This window comes from Embiotoca jacksoni, unplaced genomic scaffold, assembly GCF_022577435.1.
Source record: "Embiotoca jacksoni isolate LCO1_2020_lvr unplaced genomic scaffold, fEmbJac1.0.p SCAF_8, whole genome shotgun sequence".
Taxonomy (NCBI): domain Eukaryota; kingdom Metazoa; phylum Chordata; class Actinopteri; family Embiotocidae; genus Embiotoca; species Embiotoca jacksoni.
The window spans coordinates 9097035-9123701 of NW_027185436.1; the positions used below are offsets into that span (position 1 = coordinate 9097035).

Sequence of the window (26667 nt, forward strand, 5' to 3'; positions counted from 1 at the left end):
TCTTAAATATATCGTGGATAATCTGCAGGGGAGATGGAGAGAGTGAGAGATTAAGATCCTGGAAAGAATATGTGCTTCAAATGAAAAACGGACACTTTGCTGTTAATGAGTGAAGTTTTTCTGTTGTATAAACTGGCTACAGTCCCGGTCAGTGTTTTCACACCGGGCCGTGTGGACAGAACAGACACTAGCAGTGTCCGGTTGCAGCAGACCGGCCCCGACACAATTCCCCCTCAGCCATCAGTCAGATATCTATTTTTGGCCTCAGGCTCAGCTGATTGTGGGCCTTGACGATTCAGTCCCTCCCTGATTTTTTTTTTCTTGTAGTCAGTTGTTCAGGCTTATTAGGAAAAGAGGGAGTTGACTAACAGCAGAGGAGAGTGTAGGTTACTTGTAAATCTCAGTCAGTACTGAAATGCAGCTCTCTTGGCTTATGCATAAAGTCTTCGAGGTGAAACTATTTTTGATTGGGTGTTTGCTGTCATTGTAGCCGGTTCATCTCTGTGTGGGGCTGCTGTCACTGCTGTCCTCCTGGGCTGGGACGAGCAACCTTAACTTTACTTTACAGGCTGAAGCTCCAACTTTGAACTGTCAATCCGCCTCACTACATCTACTTTTACTCTGTGGTCGGATACACCGGTACCAAACTCTTCACCTAACTTCAGGTTGTGTGATCGGCGTCGTGCCGTTGGGCCCTGGCTTGGAGGATGGAGACGAGCCCCATCCCGGTGGTGACGGTCCAAACCGCCCCCTTCGACGACCAGCGGCCCGGAACCAACGGGCTGCGGAGGAAGACTGCGGTGTTCGAGGGGAAGAAGAACTACTTGCAGAACTACATCCAGAGCGTGCTGTCCTCCGTCGACCTGCGGGATCGACAGGGCTGCACCATGGTGGTGGGCAGCGACGGCCGCTACTTGAGCCGAGCTGCCATCGAGGTGATAGTGCAGATGGCAGCTGCCAACGGGGTAAGAGGGGAGGGGTCGTTCACCAGGCTGTCACGCATGTGTTCCCCTCCATCAGCGTGATGGGAGCATTTTTAATCGAGTAGATTATCAGCATTGCATTTGTCTCATGCCTAATAAGCTTACATTGGTGCGTCCTATTCAGTAACTGGTACAAATAAACATTTATGAAAACACTTTATTTTTTTTAATTTTTTTTTTGTAGTCGGCCTACTTATCAGTCTGCTTATTTTGCAATGACCAATAACTAACACAATATTGTTATGTTCATTCTATAGCGCAGGGATTCCCAACCTGGGGGTCAGGACCCCCACAAGGGGTCGCAGGATCAATCTAAAGAGGAGGATAATTAGTGGATAAAACAGCAAAATTCGGCAACAGATAATTAGGATTATTTTTCAGACTTTTTTCTAATTGTAGCTTTTTCTACTAAATACTTCACTACACCTTTTGATCTTTAAAACTAATAAAATGATTAGATAAGCATGAGAAGTGAAAAAAAAAAATCACTCTTCTAATGCTGGCAAGTCATATAGTTAGGGCTCACAAGAAAACCTAAACTTTGCATTAATAAGTGTCGAAGGGAACTTTGGTAGAAATGGTTATAGCCTGCTAGAATTTTCTAAGTCAAATTTGCTATCAGCAGAGATTATTCTGCCTCTTAAAAAAAACAGTGAGACTTTAGAGTTTTTATGTAAAAATATGAAATCAGAACTTTACAATTGCTTTACTTGTTCTATATTTGCACTAATATGGTAAGCACTTGTAACCCATCCAAAAAAGTGTCTGATCTCAAAATGTCAGCATCAGATAAATAAAAATAGGAAGACAGAGTGAGAAATAGAAGAAGAGGAAAATCTACATAGCTCTTTTTTTTTTAAATTGCTTGCTGTGTGATCTCGGTGATTGGTTTGGTCAGGTTCCAAAGGAAAATCTAAAGGGAATATAATTTGTTTTTGAGATCAGTCCATTTTTCTGCTGGCCCAGCCAAATGTCTCCTGATGTCAGCCTTATCAGCACTTCCATCCATCCTGCTCTATTTTCCTGCCTACGTTTTGGCCCAGCACCACCACCCCACCCCCACCTCATTCTTCCATCTCTCCAGGGCCAAACTGTACATACTGGGGATCCCCTGTTACACTGTATGGCAAATAAGGATAATGACAACACTCGCAGACATTGCATGCAATGAATGTACTCTCCGTTCAGATTGCATTTCTTTGGGATTTCCTGCTCTTGTCTTTTCTGTCTGTTTTCATACACATGAAACATCCCGGATGTTAAGAGAATGAATTCCTCTCCAGTGAGGACACTTTTATTTTGAGTGGCTGATATGCAGGGGAATTATGGGATGCTGGTGGTATTACCACTTTATAAGTAGCATAGCAAAGTATAAATAGAGAGAGCAGCTCTGTTATTTAGGCGCCCTAAGGGGGGAGATCATTTGCTTTTTAAAGTGGGCGGTCAATTAGTCACCTGTAGAATGACAAGATGCTTTGGGCCAGGGTTGCTTTCAGTCCAAGTTAAACTCTTGAACTTTTTTTAGGTCAGCCCAGAGAGAAATAAGTGTTGTTGTTTTTTTAGAAGTTACATTACAACTCGATACTACAGCGGATAACACCCTTGAGTGATGTACAACTGACTTTGCTCCTCATTGATATCTGCTGTGCAGATTGGTCGTCTGGTGATCGGCCACAACGGCCTCCTATCCACCCCTGCCGTGTCTTGCATCATCAGGAAGATCAAGGCCATTGGCGGGATTATCCTCACAGCTAGTCACAACCCTGGAGGCCCCGGCGGAGACTTTGGAGTCAAGTTCAATGTGGCCAATGGAGGTGAGACTTGAGAAAAACTGTTTTGTTAAAGAATGTGTCAAGTCAAAGGTAATTTGAGACCATGTGTAAGTCAAAGAGGTTTTTTTTACAGGACACCAATAAATGCTAAAGTGGGTTACCTTTGGTGAATGCCTTTTTTAATCCAACTGGCAGGCCCATCTCCAGACACAGTGATGGAGAGGATCTACCAGGTGAGCCGAACGCTCGAGGAGTATGCCATCTGCCCGGATCTGCGCATTGACCTCTCTCGGCTGGGAAGACAAGAGTTTGATCTTGAGAACAAGTTCAAACCTTTCAGAGGTACATCACTTATGCATGCTGTTTCAAACCTTTTACTGCATTCTTTTAAATTCATCAATAATTTATATGAGCATGAATATTGTGTAATACGGTGGGGTACCTCTAGAACTGAATGTCTGGCAGTGCCGCTCTTGTTTTCCTATATTATCTGAAATGATTCATGATGTAGAAACACAATAGTATGAGGTGGACATTTAGTGGGATCTGCCCAACCCTTCTTTCTTTAATGCATAGTATAAGAACCATATGGTCATCCAGTACTAATAACATCTCCTGTGTGTTCCCAGTGGAGATTGTAGACTCTGTTGAAGTGTATCTACAACTGCTGCGAAACATCTTTGACTTCAGCGCCATTAAAAGTCTGCTCACAGGACCAGATCAGCTAAAGATACACATAGATGCCATGAATGGAGGTGAGTTCATCATCTCGTTTTATAACCCAGGAGCTGCTGTTAATGTTAATCAAGATTATTTGGTTAATTTCTCCTCTCCTCTCCTCTCCTGTTGTGTTACAGTGATGGGCCCCTATGTACGTAGGATCCTGTGTGATGAGTTGGGGGCCCCAGCTAACTCTGCTGTCAACTGTGTCCCTCTGGAGGACTTTGGTGGCCGACCTCCTGAGCCCAACTTGACTTATGCCACCTCTCTGGTTGATGCCATGAAAGGAGGCGACTTTGGTTTTGGTGCTGCATTTGACGCAGACGGGGTAAGGCATTTGTGATCAAGCCGACTCCAGAAATGGTGTTGCACAATCCATTATTCCAAAATTATGCTTTCAGTTGTTTCAGAAAATCAGTCATAGACTATTATTGGGTACACAACATTGACTCTATATAAAAGTGGACGTAGCTTCCAGGTCTGAAAAGTGAGGCCGATGTGGAAGTCCCTTAAAGTGCAATCCTACTGCGGGCCACTAGGGGCTGTCTCCAATTTGGCTCTGGCTCTATAGACTTCCATTCAACCTCTCATTTGAAATACAAAGTCAAATTGTTTTTTCCACAAGTCAATGTGGTGTCATTAGCTAAATGTACTCCTTCTGATCAGGGTTATGCCTGTCCATCTGAAAATAATCTCATCATTAATTAGATAAGCCATAAAGAGTGGTATGTTTGGAGGCGTGCCAGTTTGATTGACAGGCCTATGGTGCAGTAAGCTTTCCACTATAAATGGGCGGGGCGTAGTGTCCTCTGGTTCCCAGTCAGATAGAGTCAGACCCAAACCTTGCTCGTCCCTAGCTCATCCAAATATGGTTCATTCCAGCTCCAAAATAACAAGATGGCAACGGCAGAAATGCTAAAGTCGAGGCCTCAAAGCTGCAATTCACAAACCAACGGGTGACGTCACGTCACATCTGTCTCTGAGCCTGGAGTTGTCTGGGATGTGTCCTGAGGGGATGCCTAATTCAATGTTGAAACAGTTAGATTAAAGCAACAGTTAAAACATCCAAAGCCCCAGTATATTCAATAACTAGATCAAATAACCTGGAATAAGATGAACACCTGAAGGTTGGAAAGGAACGGCATTCTACCAGTAAACAGCTTTTTTGCCCTCTGTGGCACAAAACAGTACTATTACTGTAATGGATCAATTATTTACTCACAGGGTTAAACAACTAAACATAGAAAATTGCCTGTAATTCCATTTATTCACAACACTCATCATAATGATTATTACTATGAAATAATTACAGACAGAAGAGACATTAATGAGATCTTTTAGGACTTTTATTCGGAACTATGCTTCACAGATGGAAGTTTCTACAGAACAATTTGAGCAGTTCTTCTCTAAAGGGGGACTAAATATCCTCCACTTATCAGTACAGGTTTTGCTAAATCCTGCACGATTGTGCATATTCAAAATAAACTATAGTGATATCACCAAAGATAAAAGATGCATGAAAAGACCTGAGGTCAGTTTGCACTTCTGGAGCTGATGGATATCTTTCTGACTTAAAAATTGTGATATGAAGAAGAGCCGAATTACTTCATGAACCCCATTGTGTTCCATCAAAATATGTAAAATAGGGTTTAATTCTGCAAAAATAGAACAGATTTAAAAGTTTGAAAGCTTTAATATTTATAGTCTCTTCACGTGTTTTGCACCATTCAGCATAATCTGTTGAGAAAATCACTTGGTTTATGAAAGCTTTATGTCAGATAGATGCTTTTTATGATATTTAAATCAAGCATCCTGAGTTATGACAAGTCACTCTACAATACATTAATTGATTCATTCAAAGTTTTATTTCACTATAAAAAGTAAGTCCAAGTGATAGCGACTCCACCCATAGATACCAGAGAGAGCCTTATTTATTTTTTATGTTTTTGTTTGCACGTTGATAACAGTAAGAAAAGCAACGTGGGTTAAATAATAGTGTATACATGATGATCCAACCAGCAGCTCACTTTTTCCACAATGTCATCCAACAGACATCTCTCATGTATACATACACACACACCCTTTGCTAACTAACTTAGCTTAACATCAGGAGAATTACATCATATCTACTCTGTTTCTCCCACAAGGATGAGTGTCTTCACAGCGATTAGCACCAACAGATATAATCTTAATGACTGAATGTTTCTTTTTTGGGCTCATTGTTACATACTGCAACTGAAACTGTCAATAGTAACAGAGACTTTTAGGAAAAGAGAAAGTAGTTCACAGTTATTTGTAGCTCATATGTGTTATGTTTTATGAAGACATTTGCAGTCAAAGTGCCATGAATTTATTATATTCATCATCATACTTTTTTACAACTTATTTCCATGGTTTAATAACAACATTTTACCATTAAAGCGGGTTTTTGGACAACAAAGGAGGTTTATGGCACAGAGGAGAAATATTCTGTTCAGCAACAATTTTGGTCTGTATTGACGATAAGCAAAATATAAAAGTAAATCAGTCAAGTTCCAGTTCCTCCCATAATTACATTTAAAACTATAACTAAACACCAGAGACTGACTTTGTACTATATGATGTGATGTTGTCAGGACCGCTATATGGTCCTTGGAGAGAACGGCTTCTTTGTGAACCCGTCAGACTCGGTGGCCATCATGGCTGCAAACCTCTCCACCATCCCCTACTTCAGACAGCACGGCGTCAGAGGTTTCGCTCGGAGTATGGCCACCAGTACTGCCCTTGACAGGTACAACACACACACACACACACACACACACACACACACACACACACACACACACACACACACACACACACACACACACACACACACACACACACACACACTAAGAGGTCTTGTCACACCGCTAGTCTCTTTCCACAAACTCCTGCAGCAGCCCGATCTCTGGAGAGGGACACCACCCGCTATGAATAAGACTGTGAGATCACATACACGCCTTCCTCATATACACACACACACACACACACACATAAATATTGTCTGTTATGTAAGCCTAGAACCGAGCAGAGGGTGCTGAATGAGAGGATGTGATCACAGCTAAAGTCATCCCCGTTAACATTGTTCCAGAAGGAGAACCCCACTGAGGCTTCAGCAGAACGCTTCTTAAGGGAAGCATGTCACTATGTACATTGAGGGAACCAGAAAAGATGAACTATAGTTAGTTCAGACGATGTGTATTTATATTTCAACAAAGTAGCACACTCACCAAGCTCTGATAGATTTGATCCTAGTGTAACTTTTCTCCATAAACTACCTGTAGACCCCATTCAACACATTCAAAATTAGTTATGTAATAGCTCATTGAATATGTAAATATGGAACATATTTTTTTATTCAGATTTTAATAAGTCTTTCTTGTGTGTGTACGTGTGTGTTAGTGTGTTAGTGTGTGAGAAGGACAGGGGAAGAGTGAGCGTGTGGATTGCTATGTGTTAGCACTGGCAGACATGAAGGAAGTGACCTCACTGCCAATCCTGATCTCTCTGGGTTTCACAGTTACAAGTGATGCCTAGATATGTGAAATGGGGGGTTACGTCACAGAGTTATTGGACGTCTTTATTTGTGAAGCAACTCCCACAAACCCAGCTGTGCTCACGCAGACACACACACACACACACACACACACACACACACACACACACACACACACACACACACACACACACGTGTGTGTATTACTGTATTACTTGCCTAAGGCTGTGTCTCATGATGGTGATGGTAATGATCACAGTGAAAGAGCCGCTTGAAAGGTTTGCTTAGACTGCCTCCCATGTCAGCCATGCCTTATCAGGCACACACACACACACACACACACACACACACACACACACACACACACACACACACACACGAAGTGACTGAGACCTGAGATAAAAGTGTCACATGTCCCACTACAACCCTGAGCCAAGGACCTCTTAAGCAGTACACACACTAACAGACTTTTTATTCGTTAATACTAAAAAATACCCCCTTTTTCTTCTTCTTGGTCTGCTTTCTCAGCATTTGTTCTTTTTGTATTCATGATAGATACACTTAATTTCCTGGAAACTGTAAGTCAGATGTGCAATCTGCTGAGAAGTAGAATGATATCTGTATCCATCATCCTCTGGGTTTCCAAACAGCTTTGTCAGAAATAAATTACATTGTATAAGATTTTTATTTTTTCCATGTTAAACACAATTTCATCAGTGTACTCCAGTGTATGAGGTCTCATGGTCTCACCTATACTTCCTTTATGATCACGTACTGATAATTACTGACACTGTTGCAGGACAGGGTCACTTTGTTGAACTCTTAGCTTCACAAATGTCACTTCAGTTCCTAACGTGACACTGATGTGCATATCTGCGTGTCTTTGACAAACCCCAGGAAGTGTTGAGGTACTTAGTAGTGTGATGTTAGACCCTGGAGCCTGCCCAAGTGTAGGCCTTTTTAGGAGAGTGTGTGGCCTGAGTGTTTAGACTGAGCAACCCTCCCTGCTGTGTTTATGCATAGTCAAGCAGGCTGTGTTATAAAAGCCTTGATAAATGTGATGGTGTATATACCGTGTATGTCCACAGGGACAAAGGGAAAACAAGAGTGAGAGAAAGAGAATTGTGTGGAGGAAATTGATGGGACTCAGATGGACAGGAGGCGGGAGCTGCATGTGTTAAATCTATCATTCTTGGGTTGACTGAGGGCGTCTGTTTGCGTTGTGTGCGTGGGTGCATGTGTTTCTCTGTGCAAAGACCAAGTGAAGGCTGATGCAGCGAGGGAGGAAAGGAAAATGGGAGAGAAACTGCGGTAAAGGAAACATCTGCCTCTCCTTCAGCAGTTCCAGGGATGGGAGGATGTAGGGAGAAAAGAGGGCTGATCCGTTGGAGCGCCCGTTACCAGGATGAAGTAGGAGTCCTTGTACTGAGTCACTGATTAGCACTACAAAGTAGAGAGGTCAAATGTTGAATGTTGCAACTAACAAAACTGTTTTTTTATTTTTTTATTTTCATTGTATTAATGACTGTTGTGGAAGAAGTTAGCTCTCTGGTTTTATGCTTGGGGTCATTGTCTTGCTGCAGAAAGAGTTTGGGACGCCTTACTTGTGGTATTGCCTGATGAATAAGAATGCTAACATTTAAAAGGGCTAAATCATTTACACAGTACTGTATATATATTTACTGTAATAGAGTACATTAGGATTGATTTTAGACAATCGCTCTGTTTGACCATGCTACACCAGTTTTGGTAGGGCTGTGCTTGTGTGTCTTTGTATTGTTTCCAAGGTTTAGTTCATTTGTATTCCTGACAAAGATGCTAAAAAAGGTTAATAAGAAAACTGAAATGCAGGCACACATGTTGTATTATACAACAATATTTTGATAGGAAATGAGATGCGGACGGAAGCCAAGTTAAACACTGACCCAACAAGCACACTCTCCCCCTGTTATACTATTATTAGATGGTAAATATCTTTTTGACACAGCTTTGGAAAATCACAGAAAACGTCTCAGCTGATGTCAGAAAAGTATGTGGATACTGGCTCGACAAAACAATGTTGATAACAGCTATGACCACTTACAGAAATCTCCTTAACTTTAAGTTCTTAATTTTTTTTAACTGTTTTTAGTGTTGATGTCTATGGCAACATCTTGAATTATTAGATTTAAATTTTTGTTTTGGCCACCAAGGGTTCCTATACAGGTCAAACTCAAGTAAAGCTCCACCATGCTGCTCTTTCTGTCTAAATGCCATGCTAAGCCTTTAAATCCAAACTGAGCTCTCTTCAGACGGGGAGGTGAGGAGTAAGGGCACTGGATGCTATGTTTGGTAAAATATCAAACCAGGGCCAAAAGCTGGCAATATTTCACCCCACAGATGTAGAGAATGATTCATCATCATCACTCGTTCTATTTACTGATGTGAGGACTGATGTGTACAAAGGCAAAAAGGGAACGAAAAGAAAGGAGATCGGTGTTTTCTTTGAGGTCTTATTTTAATATCGAGAGTCAGCAGAGTCAGTATTGTTCAACCCTAAAAAACAAGTTTGAAGCTTTTTTTTAATACATTGTAGGTAAGACCTCTTCAATGCACAATGCATATTAGAAAAGGTGAAAGAAAAGACAGACTGTAAAGGTAAAAGCAACAAGAGTCTAGACATACAGCTTGAATAGAAATCTGTGAAATGTATTTAGTTCTTAGCATTTTGCATTTGATAGTTCCAGTAAATGAGGGTGGAAAGAGAGCAGGTGAGTGACATGCAGTAAAGGTCCGAGCAGCCGGGGGTCAAACCGGGGGAATCAGCTGCTGAGTGCATTTTTGCTCGTGGTATGCAACAACCACTCTGCTATTAGGTAGAACCCTTAAAAATGTATTTCAGGAACTTATCCAACCTAACCTATGATAAGGAATTCTACTTTAAAGAAAGTATTCACATGCAGTGGTAGTGGTGATGATGATTTTTTTTAAACAGCAGTTTGCGTCTCATCATCTTAAAGGTTGTGGCATTTTCAGAAAAAAAACCTTGTTGTTGCAATGTTTTGCTTTGAACTTGCTTTGTATTTGATGAAGGCTCTTGCCAACACATTTAGTCTTCATCTACTGTGAGAAAATGGACATTGATGGACTTGGAGCCTCACAGTTGAGATGTCACACCCACCCATGGGGGGATTTCAGCCCTAAATAGAAACCTTCCAAGTTTATTCCCTGTGTCTCCAGTCGTATTCATCTGCCAGCATTTTTCTGTCCTGGCAAAGCATCCACTGAGGCATACACTGTGTACTGTATGTTTAAATATACTTTTTCAGTTCCTGTATGATTGTATATATTTGCTTCCATTGCTTGACTCCAAGAAGCTTGAGCAGACAGTACTTTATTTCTGATATTGTTTGAAGCATGTCATATCACGAGTAAGTATGGAAAAGGCCATGCTGAGTGTTATTTTTTTCCTATAAAGGCTATGCATCGATATGTGTTGTTCAGTTAAAGCACAGCTGATGCACTCATCAAACTTGAGAAAACACGATTCTCACTATTCTCACACTGTTTTGTCCAATGTTCTTTGAAAACTGAGTGCAGCTGCGGTCAGTTTTCAGTGCTTATGTTGGCCGAGGACGTGCCATTGGAAACGTCAAAAACTCGTCAGAAGTTACTCGCCGGAGTTTCTGTTTTCTTTTAGGAATGCCAGGCTTTCCTTTCCAGCTCTTGCTTGCTTCCCCAGAGGGGAATAAAACTGGTTTATTCTTATTTGGTAATTCATCTCATCCTCATGTAAACAGCAGTAGAGGGGCACTGTGGGGTTTATTTATGTGCATGATGATTATGTGTACGTGTATACCACCACTTAAAAACCCTGTAACCCAACCACACTCCCATATAATGCATTGTGAATTTCAACAGCATCATAGTACAAGCATTTGAGATTGACATGTGTAGATCTTTGTTTCTTCAGCAGCAACATCTGTTGTGTTGATTTTAATATTTTGTCCAGCATCTCTCAGCTGAGTGCTGGGAATTGTGTTTACATATTGCGGTGATCACTGAGGAGTTGTGGATGATGTTGTGATTAAGGAGCGGTCTGTGGGCAACAGGAAGAAAACACTGTACTCCTCTTTGCTGCAAGCTAAACATCTCTTTTTGCAGGCTGGAAACGGTAACCTTTGTAATACAATATCAAAGTCCTGATTTCCTCTCTTCAGCTGCTCCACAAGCTTCTCTTCTTCAGGGGATTTTCTCACTTTTGTCTGTTAAAACATGTTGTTTTGTCTTTTTGTTTATTGCCTTAGAGCTAAATGGGTATCTTACACTGTAATGCATAGAAAATGTTAGAACTTGATGATTTTAAGGATGTGGCAACGATCATATGGGCAACAACATTTTTACTTTTTACCTGTCTCTCAAAGCACAATAGGTGGACCTTATTATTCTTTTTACACTGAATTTGAATCTGTTTTTAGAATTATTTTTTTTGTATTTAATTGAAAAATGAATAAATAATGAAAATACATACGTATTTAACTAATAGAGTGAATATTAGTTAATCCTAAATGTGGCTGTTACTCTTAAGATATGTACAAACTTACTTCTAAAATGTACAAGTGTATGATTTTGGCTGTATTTGTCCTCGGGAACATCCCCCTTTAGTGACCAGCAATTGTCTTTCAACAAACAAGTTTCCACTTTCCTTGGTACAGCTTTTCCATGTTCATGTGAGGATAATGGAACAAAATAGCAATAGATGATGGAGAAATTCTAAAAACTCATTTGGATGCAGAAAAAATACGTAAGAAACAAGTATTTGTTGGGTCAAAATCAAAAACAAACTTATTTTGTACACAACTCCTGCTCCAGGAGCAGCAGGGCCATTTATCAGGATTTTAGAAGTACTGAGTACAGTCCACCGCCAACAAATTCACTACAAACAACATTCTCCAATTCATTTTATTTTCCTCACTTTTGTGAGTATAATTCTTGTAGAAAAATACGAAATCTTTTATTGCTCTTACTACAAACTAAACCTAATGATTGCGTCCTAGTTTTTGCTTTTTCAGGGCCTCCACCTACTCCTAAAGGAAATAGATAGCTCTTTAGTTGCTCCAGCTATCTTTGTCCGTCTGTTGTTCGGTGCTGGACAAGTAGTCTACAGTGTTTATCAGAGCTTCTTTGCAGACAACAGGTGGCTTCCATACTGGAAACTGCAGCCCGAGCAATGTGAGCGAACTAAAGCAGTTGTGGGCCATAAAACCAAAAGTTGCTCCATAGCGCTGAGGGGAAATGCAGAGTCGGATGATTTTAATAGCTGCTGATTTTTATGTTCAGTTTTATTTTTGTCCAAATGTGCTGCTTTATTATTACATCACTGTAATTACTCTTCTGTAACTGCACTGAAAAGTTTTATAAGAATTTCTCTTTGCTCTTTTCCACTCTTGTATGTTGTCTTTATGCTCCCTCACTTCCCACATATTGTACTGTCTGCACCTTTATTCTTGCCCACGACCCCAACATGCATTCACGTACGTACACACTCACACACACTCCCTCTCCTCCTCTCACTATGCGAGTACATGGCTCAGGTTCAAAGCGAGCATCAACTAAAAGGTTAACTCACTTTGTTCCTGCTGCCTTTGCCTTATTAAGTTATTGGATGAGCTGCTGGCAGATTACGCTTGTCATACAGCATTTGGTTTGCTTTATTTCAAAGGTCAGAGTATTTGTGTGTAAGCTTATCTCTGTATCAGAACTGGAAAAGGCTGATGTTAGATTTTAGAAAGAGATAAATACAAAGTGTGTTTGTGAGCAAAAAGTAAAAACTCTGTTTTTGTTTCTCTCTTTCCTGCTCTGTGTGTCTGTAGGGTGGCTAAAGCCATGAAACTGGCGCTGTATGAGGCTCCCACAGGCTGGAGGTACTTTGGGAACCTGATGGATTCTGGCCGTTGTTCTCTCTGCGGGGAGGAGAGCTTTGGGACAGGTATGATATAAGTCACTCACAATCCAAAAACCAAACACTCCGCTCATAAAAACATATATGTGATTGCTGAATGCCATTAATACTTAAATCTAATGAATACAAGTTAAAGGGGTACAGGTTGGTAGATTGTGAAGAGAAGGTCACTGATTTGGATCTCTGGACTGGCTTGGAAACTTTTAGTGCATGTGTTACTGAGAAATCCCCTCCAGTCAGCCGCAACTGTTGTTGAGGTGCCTTCAATCAAGGCCATCGCTGGAGGACTGCACCAGCCAGCTGTTGTTGTAGCTGTGAATAAGGACTGGCTGTAACACTTAAATAACAAGTTTGTCCAGTCAACCTTCCCTCAAACAGTAAAGGGAAAATAGCTTTTATCACAATTTAGGGCTTATTTTTCTAGGGTTGTCCAACATAATTATGGTAATCTCTAATATAATCACTGAAATCTGGGAACATGTTGCTAAAAAACACTAAAATATTTTCTCATGGTTATCGAGACTAAATATAAAACAGGAAAAGTGTACAATATAGGACCTTTATCTTAACTAGATCTTAAAAATGAACGTGTCCCAACATTGTTAAAAAAAAAAAAAATGTTTTTAATGGGATAATACTGATGGGAGTGACAACAAATCTTTTTGTAGAATCCTCATTTTCCTTTAAAGGTGAAAACTTTTTCACAATTTCCCTATTGCTTTATCTTCCAGTCTATTCCAGCTCTAGATTTGTAAGCAGTGCATCCTGACTGCCTGTAGTTCCAGTCAGAGTCGACTAATAGATGAGAGGGCTGTGACCCTGACTGCATGTGTAAATAATCCCCATTCTTCTGCTATAAAAGGAGACAGGGGCTCCCTGAACCACTGCAACATGCCGACAGGCCTCCAGTGGCGATATTTTCTATGAATGCAAACACAGACAAGCACATACATGGTCAGAAAATATAAATAATGTGCATGCACAAATGACACACGCTCATTTGCCTTTGCTGTCTCTCCCTCTCTCTGCGTCTGTATATTCACCCTCCCACTCCCTGACGTTCCCTTTTTCTGTCCGTCTCGTCACAGATCTGATCTCACCCGAAGTTTAGTCATTATTTAGCTGTGAACTTTTCTGCCTCTTTTCCTCTCTACTTTTTTCACCTGAGTGAATCACTATCTTTATTGGTGAGGATATCGCTGACTTTTTTAGAAACACAGCAGCACAGGAAAGACAAAGTGTCAGTGGATTTGAACGGGAGAGAAAAGAACATTGTAGGAAAGAGAGCAGAGGATGGTGTGAGAGTCCAAATATGAGAGGTATTGACGAGGACGAGAGAAAGGGAAGGAGCAGAGACTGAGGGAGCACAGAGGACTATGGGAGCTTACTAGTTGTCTATCCATGTAAGGCAAAAAGCTCAGAGGGAGCCTTGCATTATAAATCATCAGAGCTGTACGCCACTCCTGCACTTTACTAAGTCTCACAACCAACAGTGTTAATTTAGCCAGTTGAGTCAAACTTTGCAGGTTGTGTTTGTGTTGCTTTGTACACGAGACATATTTCATAGATATCTGTGTTTAACAACATTAAAAAAACCAAATGAATGTAAGAAATGTTCGAGGGATTTTCTACTTGTAATTTTTTTATATTTTCCCCAACAATGTCAGAAAACATAAGTCCTTGGGACACCTACACATATGTATAGCATTGACTTCATAGCATGTCCTTGTTATATAATTTTGCACCTAAATAATCTTGTGGTGGTCACTTTTAAATCATGCCAACAGTTTGTAGAGTGGCAGATTGGAGCACTGAGAGTTTATGAATGAGGCCTGGTTGTGTTGTGTTGGTACAACTCTTAGATCTATTTTATTAGGTGACCAATTCAGTTGCCTTCTCTCTCTCTCTCTCTCTCTCTCTCTCTCTCTCTCTCTCTCTCTCTCTCTCTCTCTCTCTCTCTCTCAGGGTAAGTAACAGACAGACAAAAAGAGCCAGACAGTGAAGCAGGGATTAGTTGATGACAGGTGTCAGTTTCCAAGCAGCTGGAATACTGCAGAAGCCGGACACAGAGCTCCAAAATACACTTATTAGATTCAGTGTTTGCTGGGAAAAACAATATAAAGACATCAGGGTATTTTCAGATTTTTCTTTCTCTCTGTTCTATAAAATATGTGTGGATACAACTTAAATTATACTCTACTAGCTCAGTCCATTTTCCACTTTAAGCTCTTGTTGTACAAACATCACCAACACATTCTTAACTTTAAAAGATACTTTTACTATGCATGCAGCTGTCTTTGCGAACAGCCTGATGGCTCCCCAGTGAAGACTTAGGGGTGAGATCTGGTCCTCTCTGTGTGTGTGTGTGTGTGTGTGTGTGTGTGTGTGTGTGTGTGTGTGTGTGTGTGTGTGTGTGTGTGTGTGTGTGTGTGTGTGTGTGTGTGTGTGCGTGCGTGCGTGCGCGTGTGGAAGTTTGATACCTCTACAACCCGAAACACTCCTCCTGATCTTCTGTTACATGCAGTAGATTCAAACACTAACATAAACTACATTTTTTAATTTTTACATTATTGTTCTTACATTATTAGTAAAATTGACAATTAAGTATTTTAAAGTACAATGTAGGTTTCTGAAGAAAGTCTCCAGCTCGAATTTATTTCTTTGACATTTAACGCAATAGTTTGACATCTTGGCAAATAGTCTTGTTGAAAGTTAGATGATCAATACAACTTCAACATGGGTGGAGCTGGGAGACAGTTAGATTAGTTTAGCTCAAAGACTGGAAGTGGGAGGAACAGCTAGACTGACGCTGTCTAAAGATAAAACATACCACAGACAACCATCTGTTAAGATCACTAACTGCTGCATTATGTCTTGTTCATCTTACGGGAATTTAAATGTTGGACGATTTCTTGACAGAGCCAGGCTAATTGCTTCCACTTGTTTCCAGCTTTTGTGCTAAGCTAAGCTGAAGGGCTGCCAATGTATTTCTCATGATTCCTAAAACTTTTTGGATACCTTGCACGGCACCAAAATCAAATTAGCAGATCTATGTTTGGGGTTCAATTTATCAAGAGTTGTGGTGTTTTGCTTGTTTTCTTTCTCCTCCAGGTTCGGACCACAGCCGTGAGAAAGACGGCCTGTGGTCGGTGTTGGTGTGGTTGTCCATCATGGCAGCCAGGAAACAAAGTGTGGAGCAGATTGTCAGAGAGCACTGGGCAAAGTTTGGACGCAACTACTTCTGCAGGTAACCAGACAAGCAATCTTTCTGAAATACAATCAGACAGCTGTTCCATCCATATGTCTGCCCATTGATCTGACCACCTGTGTCCCAGTTTTCCTGTTTTCATCATGGCTTTTTCCATGTTTGAGTGAACACATCATGTCACTCGATAGTACTCCCTCATTTCTCTTCCAAATATGTCTCCCTGGCCTTCAACTTTCATCCATCTCTCCTCCAGCCCTTCTCATTGGTTGTCACTTGTTCTTATTTAAATATTTTACATAACCTCTCCCCTGTGACACGCAGAGATAGTTGCTGCAGTTAATATTCCCACTGATAGTTGCTGCAGCTTTTTATGTTCCCACAGAGAGCTTTTCTAAACTGACGCACATTTCCCACAACACGTAGATGGAAAGGACATCACGGACCAGACCCTCAAAAAGTCTGCAAAACACAAACACGTGTCATCGTTTGAAAAAAAAAATACATCAGTCACACTGGCAAAGCTGCTCTCTCGCAGTTTAGGGCCCTTTTAAGTAGCGTGGTAATACCATAAACTGGCTTTAATGACTTATCAAAGTTGATGAGCAACCAAAAGTTATTTGAGAAGAAAATCAATTAGAATACAATAAAAAAAATAAAAAAAGCTTCCTCACCAAGCTTTCCCTTTGCTGCCTTATAATGTCAACCATGGTTTCATTGCCTGTGTGTGTGTGTGTGTGTGTGTGTGTGTGTGTGTGTGTGTGTGTGTGTGTGTGTGTGTGTGTGTGTGTGTGTGTTGTGATCGTCAGGTTTGACTATGAAGGTCTGGACCCTCGGGCAGCCTTTTACCTGATGAGGGATCTAGAGGGAGTAATCTCAGACAAAGCATTCACCAGCCAGAAGTTCGCTGTAGGGGACCACATGTACAGCGTGGAGAGGGCCGACAACTTCGAGTACGTTGACCCCGTGGATGGAACGGTGGCTCGAAACCAGGTCAGTGGGAGAAGACTGTAAATGCAGGAAGTTGCACGACAGGTTTTGAAGAAAACATTATTATTTCCATAATAATTAGTTTGAACATTTGAGGATGGAACAATCAGTTCTTTTGTAACTGGACTTTAGATCTTAGATCTAGATTTTGTTTAAAAGGGAATTTTTCATTTGCTAATTGGGGTGTTGGCTGCATCATCACTACTTAGGCCATAATTAAAAGATATCGTCTGCTTTTTAAATGTATAATTACTTAGTGAGGAATACAAAACGTTAAATGAGAGTTTGATTTATATTTTCAATATGTATCTCCTGTAACACAATGCTAACATACTACTGTTGGGCTATACTGTATATGTATATGTATACTTCACTGTGAGAGGTTTTTCACCTGGTGTCAAAATGATGCAAATTCAAAGTGTTTCAAATTCTAAACAATTCACACATTAACTGGTAATTACTACGAGAAATGTTCCTAGTGTTAGACCGATATCAGTATTGATAACAGTAGACCGCAGTACAGAAATGCAAACATATGTTTTGAAACATTGTGATCATAGTTTGTCCAGCACATATTTACATATTTACAATGTAGTTATCTGCATGTGCAATCGGCCAAAAGATTTGGAAAATATGGTCAAAAAAAAAAATCCAGTGTTTTGCATCCCTGGTCACAATTTTCAAAAAAAAGAAAACAAATCACTATTTAAAGAAAAGAAAAGAATATTTGTTGTATTCTTGTTTTTACTAAATATCATATTGGCTGCAAAAATCTAGTTGGCTGTGAAAGGCTCAAACTGAAGTATAAAAACCAAGATAGCAGATGACAACTGTTTACATTGCCTCTGCGTCACATTTTGCCCAAAGAAAGGAAAGAAGAACCATAAGATTCAGTAATGTAGGTCAAACCAAACATTGGATTGAGTTGAGACTAGGGTGTATGACCCAAAAGCTGCTTCACTTCAGTTCACGTGGTCAAGTCTGCCTGAAGACGTCACGCACTCACACACTCTCTTGCTATCTTTCATACACCTGTAGTCAGCGTCTGGGGAGCCAGACCACCCACCGATCTTCAGTGTTTGGACTTGAAAGGCTGTCTTCCATTTCAAATCATAAACATATGTATACACACACACGTTACATAAAGCACATATCCCAACAAACACTGATAACTCGCTCGGTCGGTATAACCTCACTTCATTCTCTCTCCCTCGTTCCCTGTGAAGTTTACCCAGCTGATTCCTCTCTTCTTCCCAGAAATGTGTGGAAACTCATTCCCTGGCGTCGACACTCCTTCCCTTGTGCCCCACCTAATACCGCAGACACACACACACACACACACACACACACTCTCACTGCACAGTTTGGTGTGTACGTCCGTCCAGTTGTCCATGTGCATATGCGTGAGCACATGCATACCCTTTCCTGGCCTGCCCGTTTTCACACTTGTTTGCCGATGCCTTTTTCCATCAACTTCACCTGACCGTATTTTAAAGAGCGTAACGGGAGGGACGATGTCTCTCGCCATCCTGCTGTGAATACTCCACCGTGTTACCACGGATACAGCAGGTCCACAGCTAGTTAGTCAGTCACCCCAAAATACTGGTAAATCCTAAGCATCCCAGTAACCCCAGTGAGTGTTATTCCAGCGCACATTCCTCCCAGGACAGAATTATATCAGCTGTCGTCTCATATGCAGTCTCTCCTCTACAAGTGTGTTTGAAGGGGGAGAAGCTGGCAGACAGACACAAACACACTCAAACACACAAGACAAAGCTTGAGGGATTTACACAGCAGTGGCATGGCAGCCTTTTGTAGTCGGCTACTGAATTCATGCCACACTGTCTGCGTATCAGATAGATAGCGATGCATGGACGAATTTGTGCACTAAACGTAGATACTCCTTTCTGCTATTGGATAATTAATATAATGGATAAAAAAAAATATATATATAGTAAGCAATGATTATTACAGTATTATCTAGAAATTAAATGCATCTGTTTTGCCTGAGGTGGCTGGATTCAGCAACTGCTTCATTTAGTTATGTGTAATAAATGACTAAATAAATTACCAAGAGTGCATTGAAATTGCTATTTTGTACATACAGATGACAGCTTAGGGGGAATAATGTAAATTTAGCTTCGGTGAAGGCCAGTTGTGGCTGTCTTTCCAGCTCGCTATAGCATTAGCTGCATCATGTTAGCCAACTCTCATGCTTTTGTCATAAAACACCCGCCAACAAATCTCACACCAATTTGTCCTGTAAAGTGTAGCCTACTTACACACAGTGGTGATAAGTAACAAAGTACATATACTCAAGTACTGTATTTAAGAATAACTTTTCTGCGCTATACTTTACTTGAGAATTTCCATTTGATGCTACTTTATACTTTCAACTTCACTACATTCATTTGACAGCTTTAGTTACTTTGAAGACGAATATTTGACACAATGGATAATAACAAGCTTTTAAAATACAATACGTTGTTGAAGATGTAACCAGTTGTCTCAAACCTTTTTGTCTTACACAAATCAGTGTGTTGTCAGGGTCACATTTCAGATGTCTGAGTTGACACTTTCAACAAATCGGGATTTTTATTCCCAAAACTTGTCACGTTTCATTTCAATACAAGTTCAAATGATTTAATATCTCACTAAAAATTTAAAGATTAGAGAAAAAGTCCAAAAACTGAAAACAGATTTGTGGATCAGAACTTTTTTTTCTTCTTTCCTCTCTCAGTAATCATCTGACAACACCTTAGATTTATCTGCTATCCCTGCATGTAAAACTGGATATAAAGTATTTCAAACTAGCTCCACCTACAGCTGCTACAACGGTAACATGCTGCCAACACACTGATGCTTCAGTATTAATAATCTAATGATGTCATTTATAATAATATATCAGGCAGAGGGACCAAACCAATATACTTTAACTACATTTAGCTGAAAATACTTATTTACTTTTCCTAAAGTTGTGTTTTTCATGCAGGCGTTTAATTGTTATGGAGTATTTTTACATTGCTGTATTGGTACTTTAACTTGTTTTCTTTTTTCTGCACTTCCAAGATTGTTCCTTTACAATTATAGAATGCAAAAAGAGTTTGCGTGGAAGTTGTTGATGGAGGTTAGCACTTACACAGAGACCTTTCCAAAATCACTAAACACCTTTAGATGGTATAGCCCTATGGATAAATGAATTGATAGATAAATACAGACAGGCACACACTCATACATGGCTGGTATGTGCTCCGCTCAGGGCCTCTGAGCTCTGCAGTCAATGGTGTTTTTAACAGGCATTAGTCAGCCCTCTGATAACTGCCTCTCTATTGTTAGAGATGAGCTGACGCACTCACAGATAGAAAGACAGACAGACTGCCGGGCGGACGGAGGGACATCTCTCATTATCGCTGTTTCTCCTCTCTTGGACTCTGACATGTTATCCTCCCTCGCCAGAGTCAGATTAGGAGAGAGGCGAGTGGTCCAGAGCTTTAAACAATGAAGCCGAGTCACAGTTTGAAGAGGTTATTGGTCTGAAACAAGGTTACTGTTTTACTGGGGCAGTGCATCTGCTTCACCTTTACTTTGGTAATTGTTCATACCACTCATGTGGGCTGTACTTAAAAGATCATATTTGTCAATATCTAGACACATAGGACATTTTTTAGGCCTGACATGGGAATATGGTGACAACACTGCTGTGAAATATAACAGCAGAGTCATTCGAGGTAATTGGATCCTCTAAAAAGTACTTAGGTTGAGTTTTTATTAAAACCATACGGACATTTTTCTTATTCTGATTTTTCTCCAAACATATTGCTGTCTTTTCCCCCGAGCTTGTCTTTTACTCTAATGGGATAAGGAAAGAGACACAGTGGAATTTCGGACAGATAAGAGTCATCACACATCCATTAGTCAAAGAGTCTTATCTTCCTCATGTCAGCCAGCAGGAGATGCAGTTGGTTACCCCCATGCTACAATATCCTGTTTTTGCTGAAAATGCTCAGGCGAAGTTTAAAGAGTCAAGAGCAGAGTTCAGTCAGGCTTTTAAAAAACAACTGCTCTCAGAGTACTGAGGAAGCACGAGCTACCGAACAAAATGTTTGAAATGATTTTCAAAATGATTGAAATCAATTTAGGGCTGGAGTTCATACAGCACGGCAGTAGTTCTGCAACTATATAGTCAATCTTATGATGGATGGAAGTATTCTGTATGCAGTAGAGATCCAGTTTGTACACAGTCCCAACGAAACAACAATGATACTGACATCTAGTGGAGGTTTTCCATTACTGCACATTGATAGTGGGATTATATTACAGGTTTGAGACTTTAAGATTTATATTTACAAGGTATGTAAAATTAAGTTGTGCTTGGCTATGTACGTGGTGCTAATATAATTAATTAAATAATACCATTTCTATTTAAATGCTTTGGGCATTTGAATAATGTGAGAGACTTTCTCTGTCGCACATTATCATAAAGTAAATACTTTGTTAAAGCATCTCTTGCAGCCATGTTTACTTGTGATATGTGTTTGTCATAAATTTCAACACTTTAAAAATAAAATGAAATCCTAATTATTGAAAAAGAATCAAATTTCTCCATAAAGAAAAATTTGTTTTTAAATTTTATTTCTAGGGTTTAAGAATCGTCTTCTCTGATGCGTCCCGCCTGGTGTTTCGGATGAGCGGGAGCGGTGGAGGGATGGGGGCCACCGTCCGCATTTATGCCGAGAGCTTTGAGAGAGACCCCGAGAGGCACAGCAGAGAGACACAGGTACAGAGGGTGTGTGTGTGTGTGTGTGTGTGTGTGTGTGTGTGTGTGTGTGCACAGGCATTTGTATGTCTCCCCTACGTCTCACCTTACATGGGAAGACCTAAAATGTTTTCCTAAATTGTACTCTGTTATTATCACTTGTTAACCGCTCATACACTCACCCAACGTGAATCCTTTGATATCCAGTGTTCAGACAGTTTTACCACCATTAAAAAGAGCTGTATTCCATGATTTCAGACACTAACAGAAATGATGGTTTATCGTGAAACTATTCAGTATATATATATATATATATATATATATATATATATATATACAGTATATATAAAATAGACAGAATGTTCCGACTATCTTTTGGGTGTTGGGAAACTCTTGATTTTGGTCTAAAATTGTCTTTTCCTTTCCTTCATGTCTACTCAACAACAGAATTATCTTACTAGTACTTTTGTATTGGATTGAAGAGCAAGGAGAAAACACAGTGATGGTGCTCATTCAGCCTGCGCTCGTGAAATGTCTCTTCATGATTGTGGAGTTTGACTTCAAGTGATACTATTAAAGTTGATTGACCTGTAGACTTTGGAGTGATTAGGAACACCAGGTTGGTTATGGATGTTGGGATAGATAGTGTACTTTAAACATACCAAGGGTTGTAAAGCTGCCGTCACTGCTGACAACCTCATTAAGTTTTGGCATCTTGACCAGACAATGTCATTGAAAATAAATAAAAAAAATTCAGATTATTGACCACAGTCATGCCATATTGTTTTACATCTACATGTAAAAAAGACAGTGATTCATATATTCAGCTGGCAGGGCTATAAAAATAATAAACTTAAGCATCAAAGTTGACTGATCTGTCAGTAAAATGCAGGTAGAACATCTAAAAAATTATGGGGCAGCATAGCCATTAGTTTATTCAACACCTATGTTATTATTTAACATAAAAGTGATGTCACAAATTCAAATTTAACTTAAAAAAAAAATGTATCTCAGGAAAATCAAGAATGGACCAAAATGTCTTTGGACACAGAATTAACATCACCTGAGCTGACCTGATGATGAGTAATAAGCAAACCTGAACTGTTTTAGCTGCTATATTTGCCTCAATAAAGTTGTGTCATTTTTAGCAGTGTCATATTAATATCCTTATTCCCCCTGTGTGAACCCTAGACTGAACGTGTAGATCAGCTATCATTTGATCATAAATTCAGCATCTAATCATTCTTCTCCTTACCCGACACGTATGAATTATCAGGGAGGAAATACATGATTAGACATCACGTTATTCAGCTAGATTAGAAGGACTCTTTATACTTTTATATACACCAACCTAAACCAAGAACAAACACTACAGGCTGTCTGTGTTTGAATGCAACCTACTAGCCATCATTAAAATCCATATATATATATTTTTTCTCACGTAGCTTTTCATCATAGTCGAGTTTGTATGCTTCTGTATATAATGTGCATGTATATTGTATTCCATCTCACAACTTTGTGCAATCAAGTGCTAAAAAATAACACAACACAAAACTCCTGAGTCATGTCATCATATATTTACATATACAGTGCATCCGAAAAGTATTCACAGCGCTTCAATTTTTCCACATTTTGTTATGTAACATCATTATTCCAAAATGGATTAAATTAATTGTTTTCCTCAAAATTATACACACAATACCCCATAATGATAACGTGAAAAAAGTTTTTTTTTAATTTTTGCAAATCCATTAAAAAGAAAAAACGAAAAAAAAAAAAAATATATCAAATGTACATAAGTATTCACAGCTTTTGCCATGACACTCAAAATTGAGCTCACGTGCATCCTGTTTCCACTGATCATCTTTGAGATGTTTCTACAACTTGATTGGAGTCCACCTGTGGTAAAATCAGTTGATTGGACATGATTTAGAAAGGCACACACCGTCTATATAAGGTCCCAATGAGCACAGTGGCCTCCATCATCTGTAAATGGAAGAAGTTTGGAACCACCAGGACTCTTCCTAGAGTTGGCTGCCCAGCCAAACTGAGCGATCGGGGGAGAAGGGCCTCAGTCAGGGAGGTGACCAAGAACCCGATGGTCACTCTGACAGAGCTCCAGTGTTGCTCTGTGAAGAGAGGAGAACCTTCCAGAAGGACAACCATCTCTGCAGCACTCCACCAAGCAGGCCTGTATGGTAGAGTGACCAGACGGAAGTCACTCCTCAGTAAAAGGCACATGACAGTCCGCCTGGAGTTTGCCAAAAGGCACCTGAAGGACTCTCAGACCATGAGAAACTAAATTCTCTGGTCTGATGAAACAAAGATTGAACTCTTTGGCCTGAATGCCAAGCGTCATGTCTGGAGGAAACCAGGCACCGCTCATCACCTGGCCAATACCATCCCTACAGTGAAGCATGGTGGTGGCAGCACCATGCTGTGGGGATGTTTTTCAGCGGCAGGAACTGGGAGACTAGTCAGGATGGAGGGAAAGATGAATGCAGCAATGTACAGAGACATCCTTGATGAAAACCTGCTCCAGAGTGCTCTGGACCTCAGACTGGGGTGAAGGTTCATCTTCCAACAGGACAATGACCCTAAGCACACAGCCAAGATAACAAAGGAGTGGCTTCAGGACAACTCTGTGAATGTCCTCGAGTGGCCGAGCCAGAGCCCAGACTTGAACCCGATTGAACATCTCTGGAGAGATCTGAAAATGGCTGTGCACCGACGCTCCCCATCCGACCTGATGGAGCTTGAGAGGTCCTGCAAAGAAGAATGGGAGAAACTGCCCAAGAATAGGTGCCAAGCTTATAGCATCATACTCAAAAAGACTTGAGGCTGTAATTGCTGCCAAAGGTGCTTCAACAAAGTATTGAGCAAAGGCTGTGAATACTTATGTACGCGTTATATTTTCATTCTTTATTTGTAATAGATTTGCAAAAATTTTAAACAAACTTTTCACTTTGTCATTATGGGGTATGGTGTGTAGAATTTTGAGGGAAAAAAATTATTTAATCCATTTTGGAATAAGGTTGTAACATAACAAAATGTGGAAAAAGTGAAGTGCTGTGAATACTTTCCGGATGCACTGTATATTTCTAGCATGTTGTGCACGTGCAAAATGAAAATATTCATATACAGCACACGCTGCACACTTTGTTTTTAGTCTTTATTCATTCTTCAGATTTTGTAGATTTTTATCAAGACAATTTTAAATGTTTCCAAATATTTTGTTGTACCTTATCTAGTTTAAAACCATCACATTGTGCAACTCCGAAAATCTTCACAATTAGTTCATTCAAATGATCCCTTTGTATGCATTTTCTCCATGAATTATCTTCAGCAAGTAACAAGAACTGTTTTACAAGCCAGTAAAAATCCTGTTGACATTCACGTTGAAACTGTTTTTAAAGGTCTCGGATGACATAAGTCTAACTAGGTTATCTGCTCTGGAATCTGTTTTAGTATCTGTTTAACTACATCGTGTCGAAACTCACATGATTTCTCTATCTGTTATGTGCTGGGTTGAACAACCATACAAAGACCAGGCCAGTGAAATGATTATTAAGCACAGTCATTTATTGTGAAAGGCTCAATGTTCGGCCTCCCAGTAACTTTCCATGAAGAAAAATCCAGTTTTCTTCATGGAAAGTATATTTAAGGTGAGATCAACAAACATGCATGCTTGATTTCCTCGTTGCACTTAAAATTCCAGATTACCTCCCAGCCTAGTTTTAACGTTTAGAAACACAACTGTGAACCAATTGAAGTTTCGAATCATCGGCATCATCTTGGTTTGTGATCCATTTTCGTTCTCTCTGCAGGTGGTGCTGGGTCCTCTCATTGCCATCGCTCTGAAGATCTCAAACATTCACGAGAGGACAGGACGCCGTGGCCCGAATGTCATCACATGAGCGAGCAGGAAAACGCACACTCGCACACAAACATGCATCTACCTGCTCACACAGAGAAAAATATCCACTCCTGTACTTCTCTGCAAATTATAAAACCCCATCTCTGTGCAGCTTCGGCCTCATTTTTTACTTTTCTTTAAATGGTGATTAAACTGCTTACTGACAGAGTTTATCTCTCAAAAACCAAATTAATGTTGCACAGTTGTCTCTGTTGTTTATTGACCACCATCATCTGTCAGCTACTAAAACTTTGGATATATATCTAAACCAGGAAGGCTATTTAATTTTTTGCTATATGGATGAATAATAAAAAATATGTAAGCATTGAACAAATGATGAATGAGCAGACTGACTCATATAAAGACCTATTGAATGAGGGAGCCAAACAGTGGTGTCCATTTTTTTTATTCACCATGCTGCCTTTATATAAAGGTTGGACCTTTCACTTCTCATATTGCTTCTATCTGTCCTCTCAGATGTCAAAAAATATTTTTCAACCATTTCATGCAGGAGTAATCAAAGTCTAAATTATAACAGGCATTGCACCACAATTAATAAAACAAAGTGAAGAGAGTAGCAATGTTTGATATAAAATGAGGTTAAATCTTGTTCTATGAAGAAATAGGAAGTAATCACACTTATGTTTACTACTTAAGGACAGGGTATTCAAAATGTAAAATAGCTAAGCTGCCTTGGCAAGATGAGGAGTGAAGAAGAAAAATATACTCTAAACTGATATTTCTTTTTGGCCTTTTGTCTTCTTTCATTTGTCAGCTAGTAATGCTGTATAACCATATTTGAATCTATTATTTCATCTTTTTTTTTTTAAATACAAATAAACATTTTTGTGTGTAATGTTTGCCTCT

General features: G+C 39.9%; 1 protein-coding gene across 1 annotated transcript; it reads left to right on the plus strand.

Moving 5' to 3' along the window:
* Positions 1 to 367: 367 nt before the first annotated feature.
* On the plus strand, positions 368 to 26667 carry pgm5 (phosphoglucomutase 5). Its single transcript, XM_069139091.1, has 11 exons — positions 368 to 965; positions 2635 to 2797; positions 2951 to 3097; positions 3385 to 3510; positions 3613 to 3803; positions 6091 to 6245; positions 12845 to 12960; positions 16045 to 16180; positions 16948 to 17131; positions 21768 to 21905; positions 25712 to 26667. The coding sequence occupies exons 1-11, from the start codon at positions 708 to 710 to the stop codon at positions 25799 to 25801; spliced, it is 1704 nt and encodes a 567-aa protein (XP_068995192.1). The 5' UTR covers positions 368 to 707; the 3' UTR covers positions 25802 to 26667.

Excerpts from the sequence above, each read along its gene's own strand:
- pgm5 (XM_069139091.1), top strand. The coding sequence starts at position 708 with ATGGAGACGAGCCCCATCCCGGTGGTGACGGTCCAAACCGCCCCCTTC. Across the intron at positions 966-2,634 it reads AGATGGCAGCTGCCAACGGG|ATTGGTCGTCTGGTGATCGG; the intron begins GTAAGAGGGGAG and ends TCTGCTGTGCAG. Across the intron at positions 21,906-25,711 it reads GGCACAGCAGAGAGACACAG|GTGGTGCTGGGTCCTCTCAT; the intron begins GTACAGAGGGTG and ends TTCTCTCTGCAG.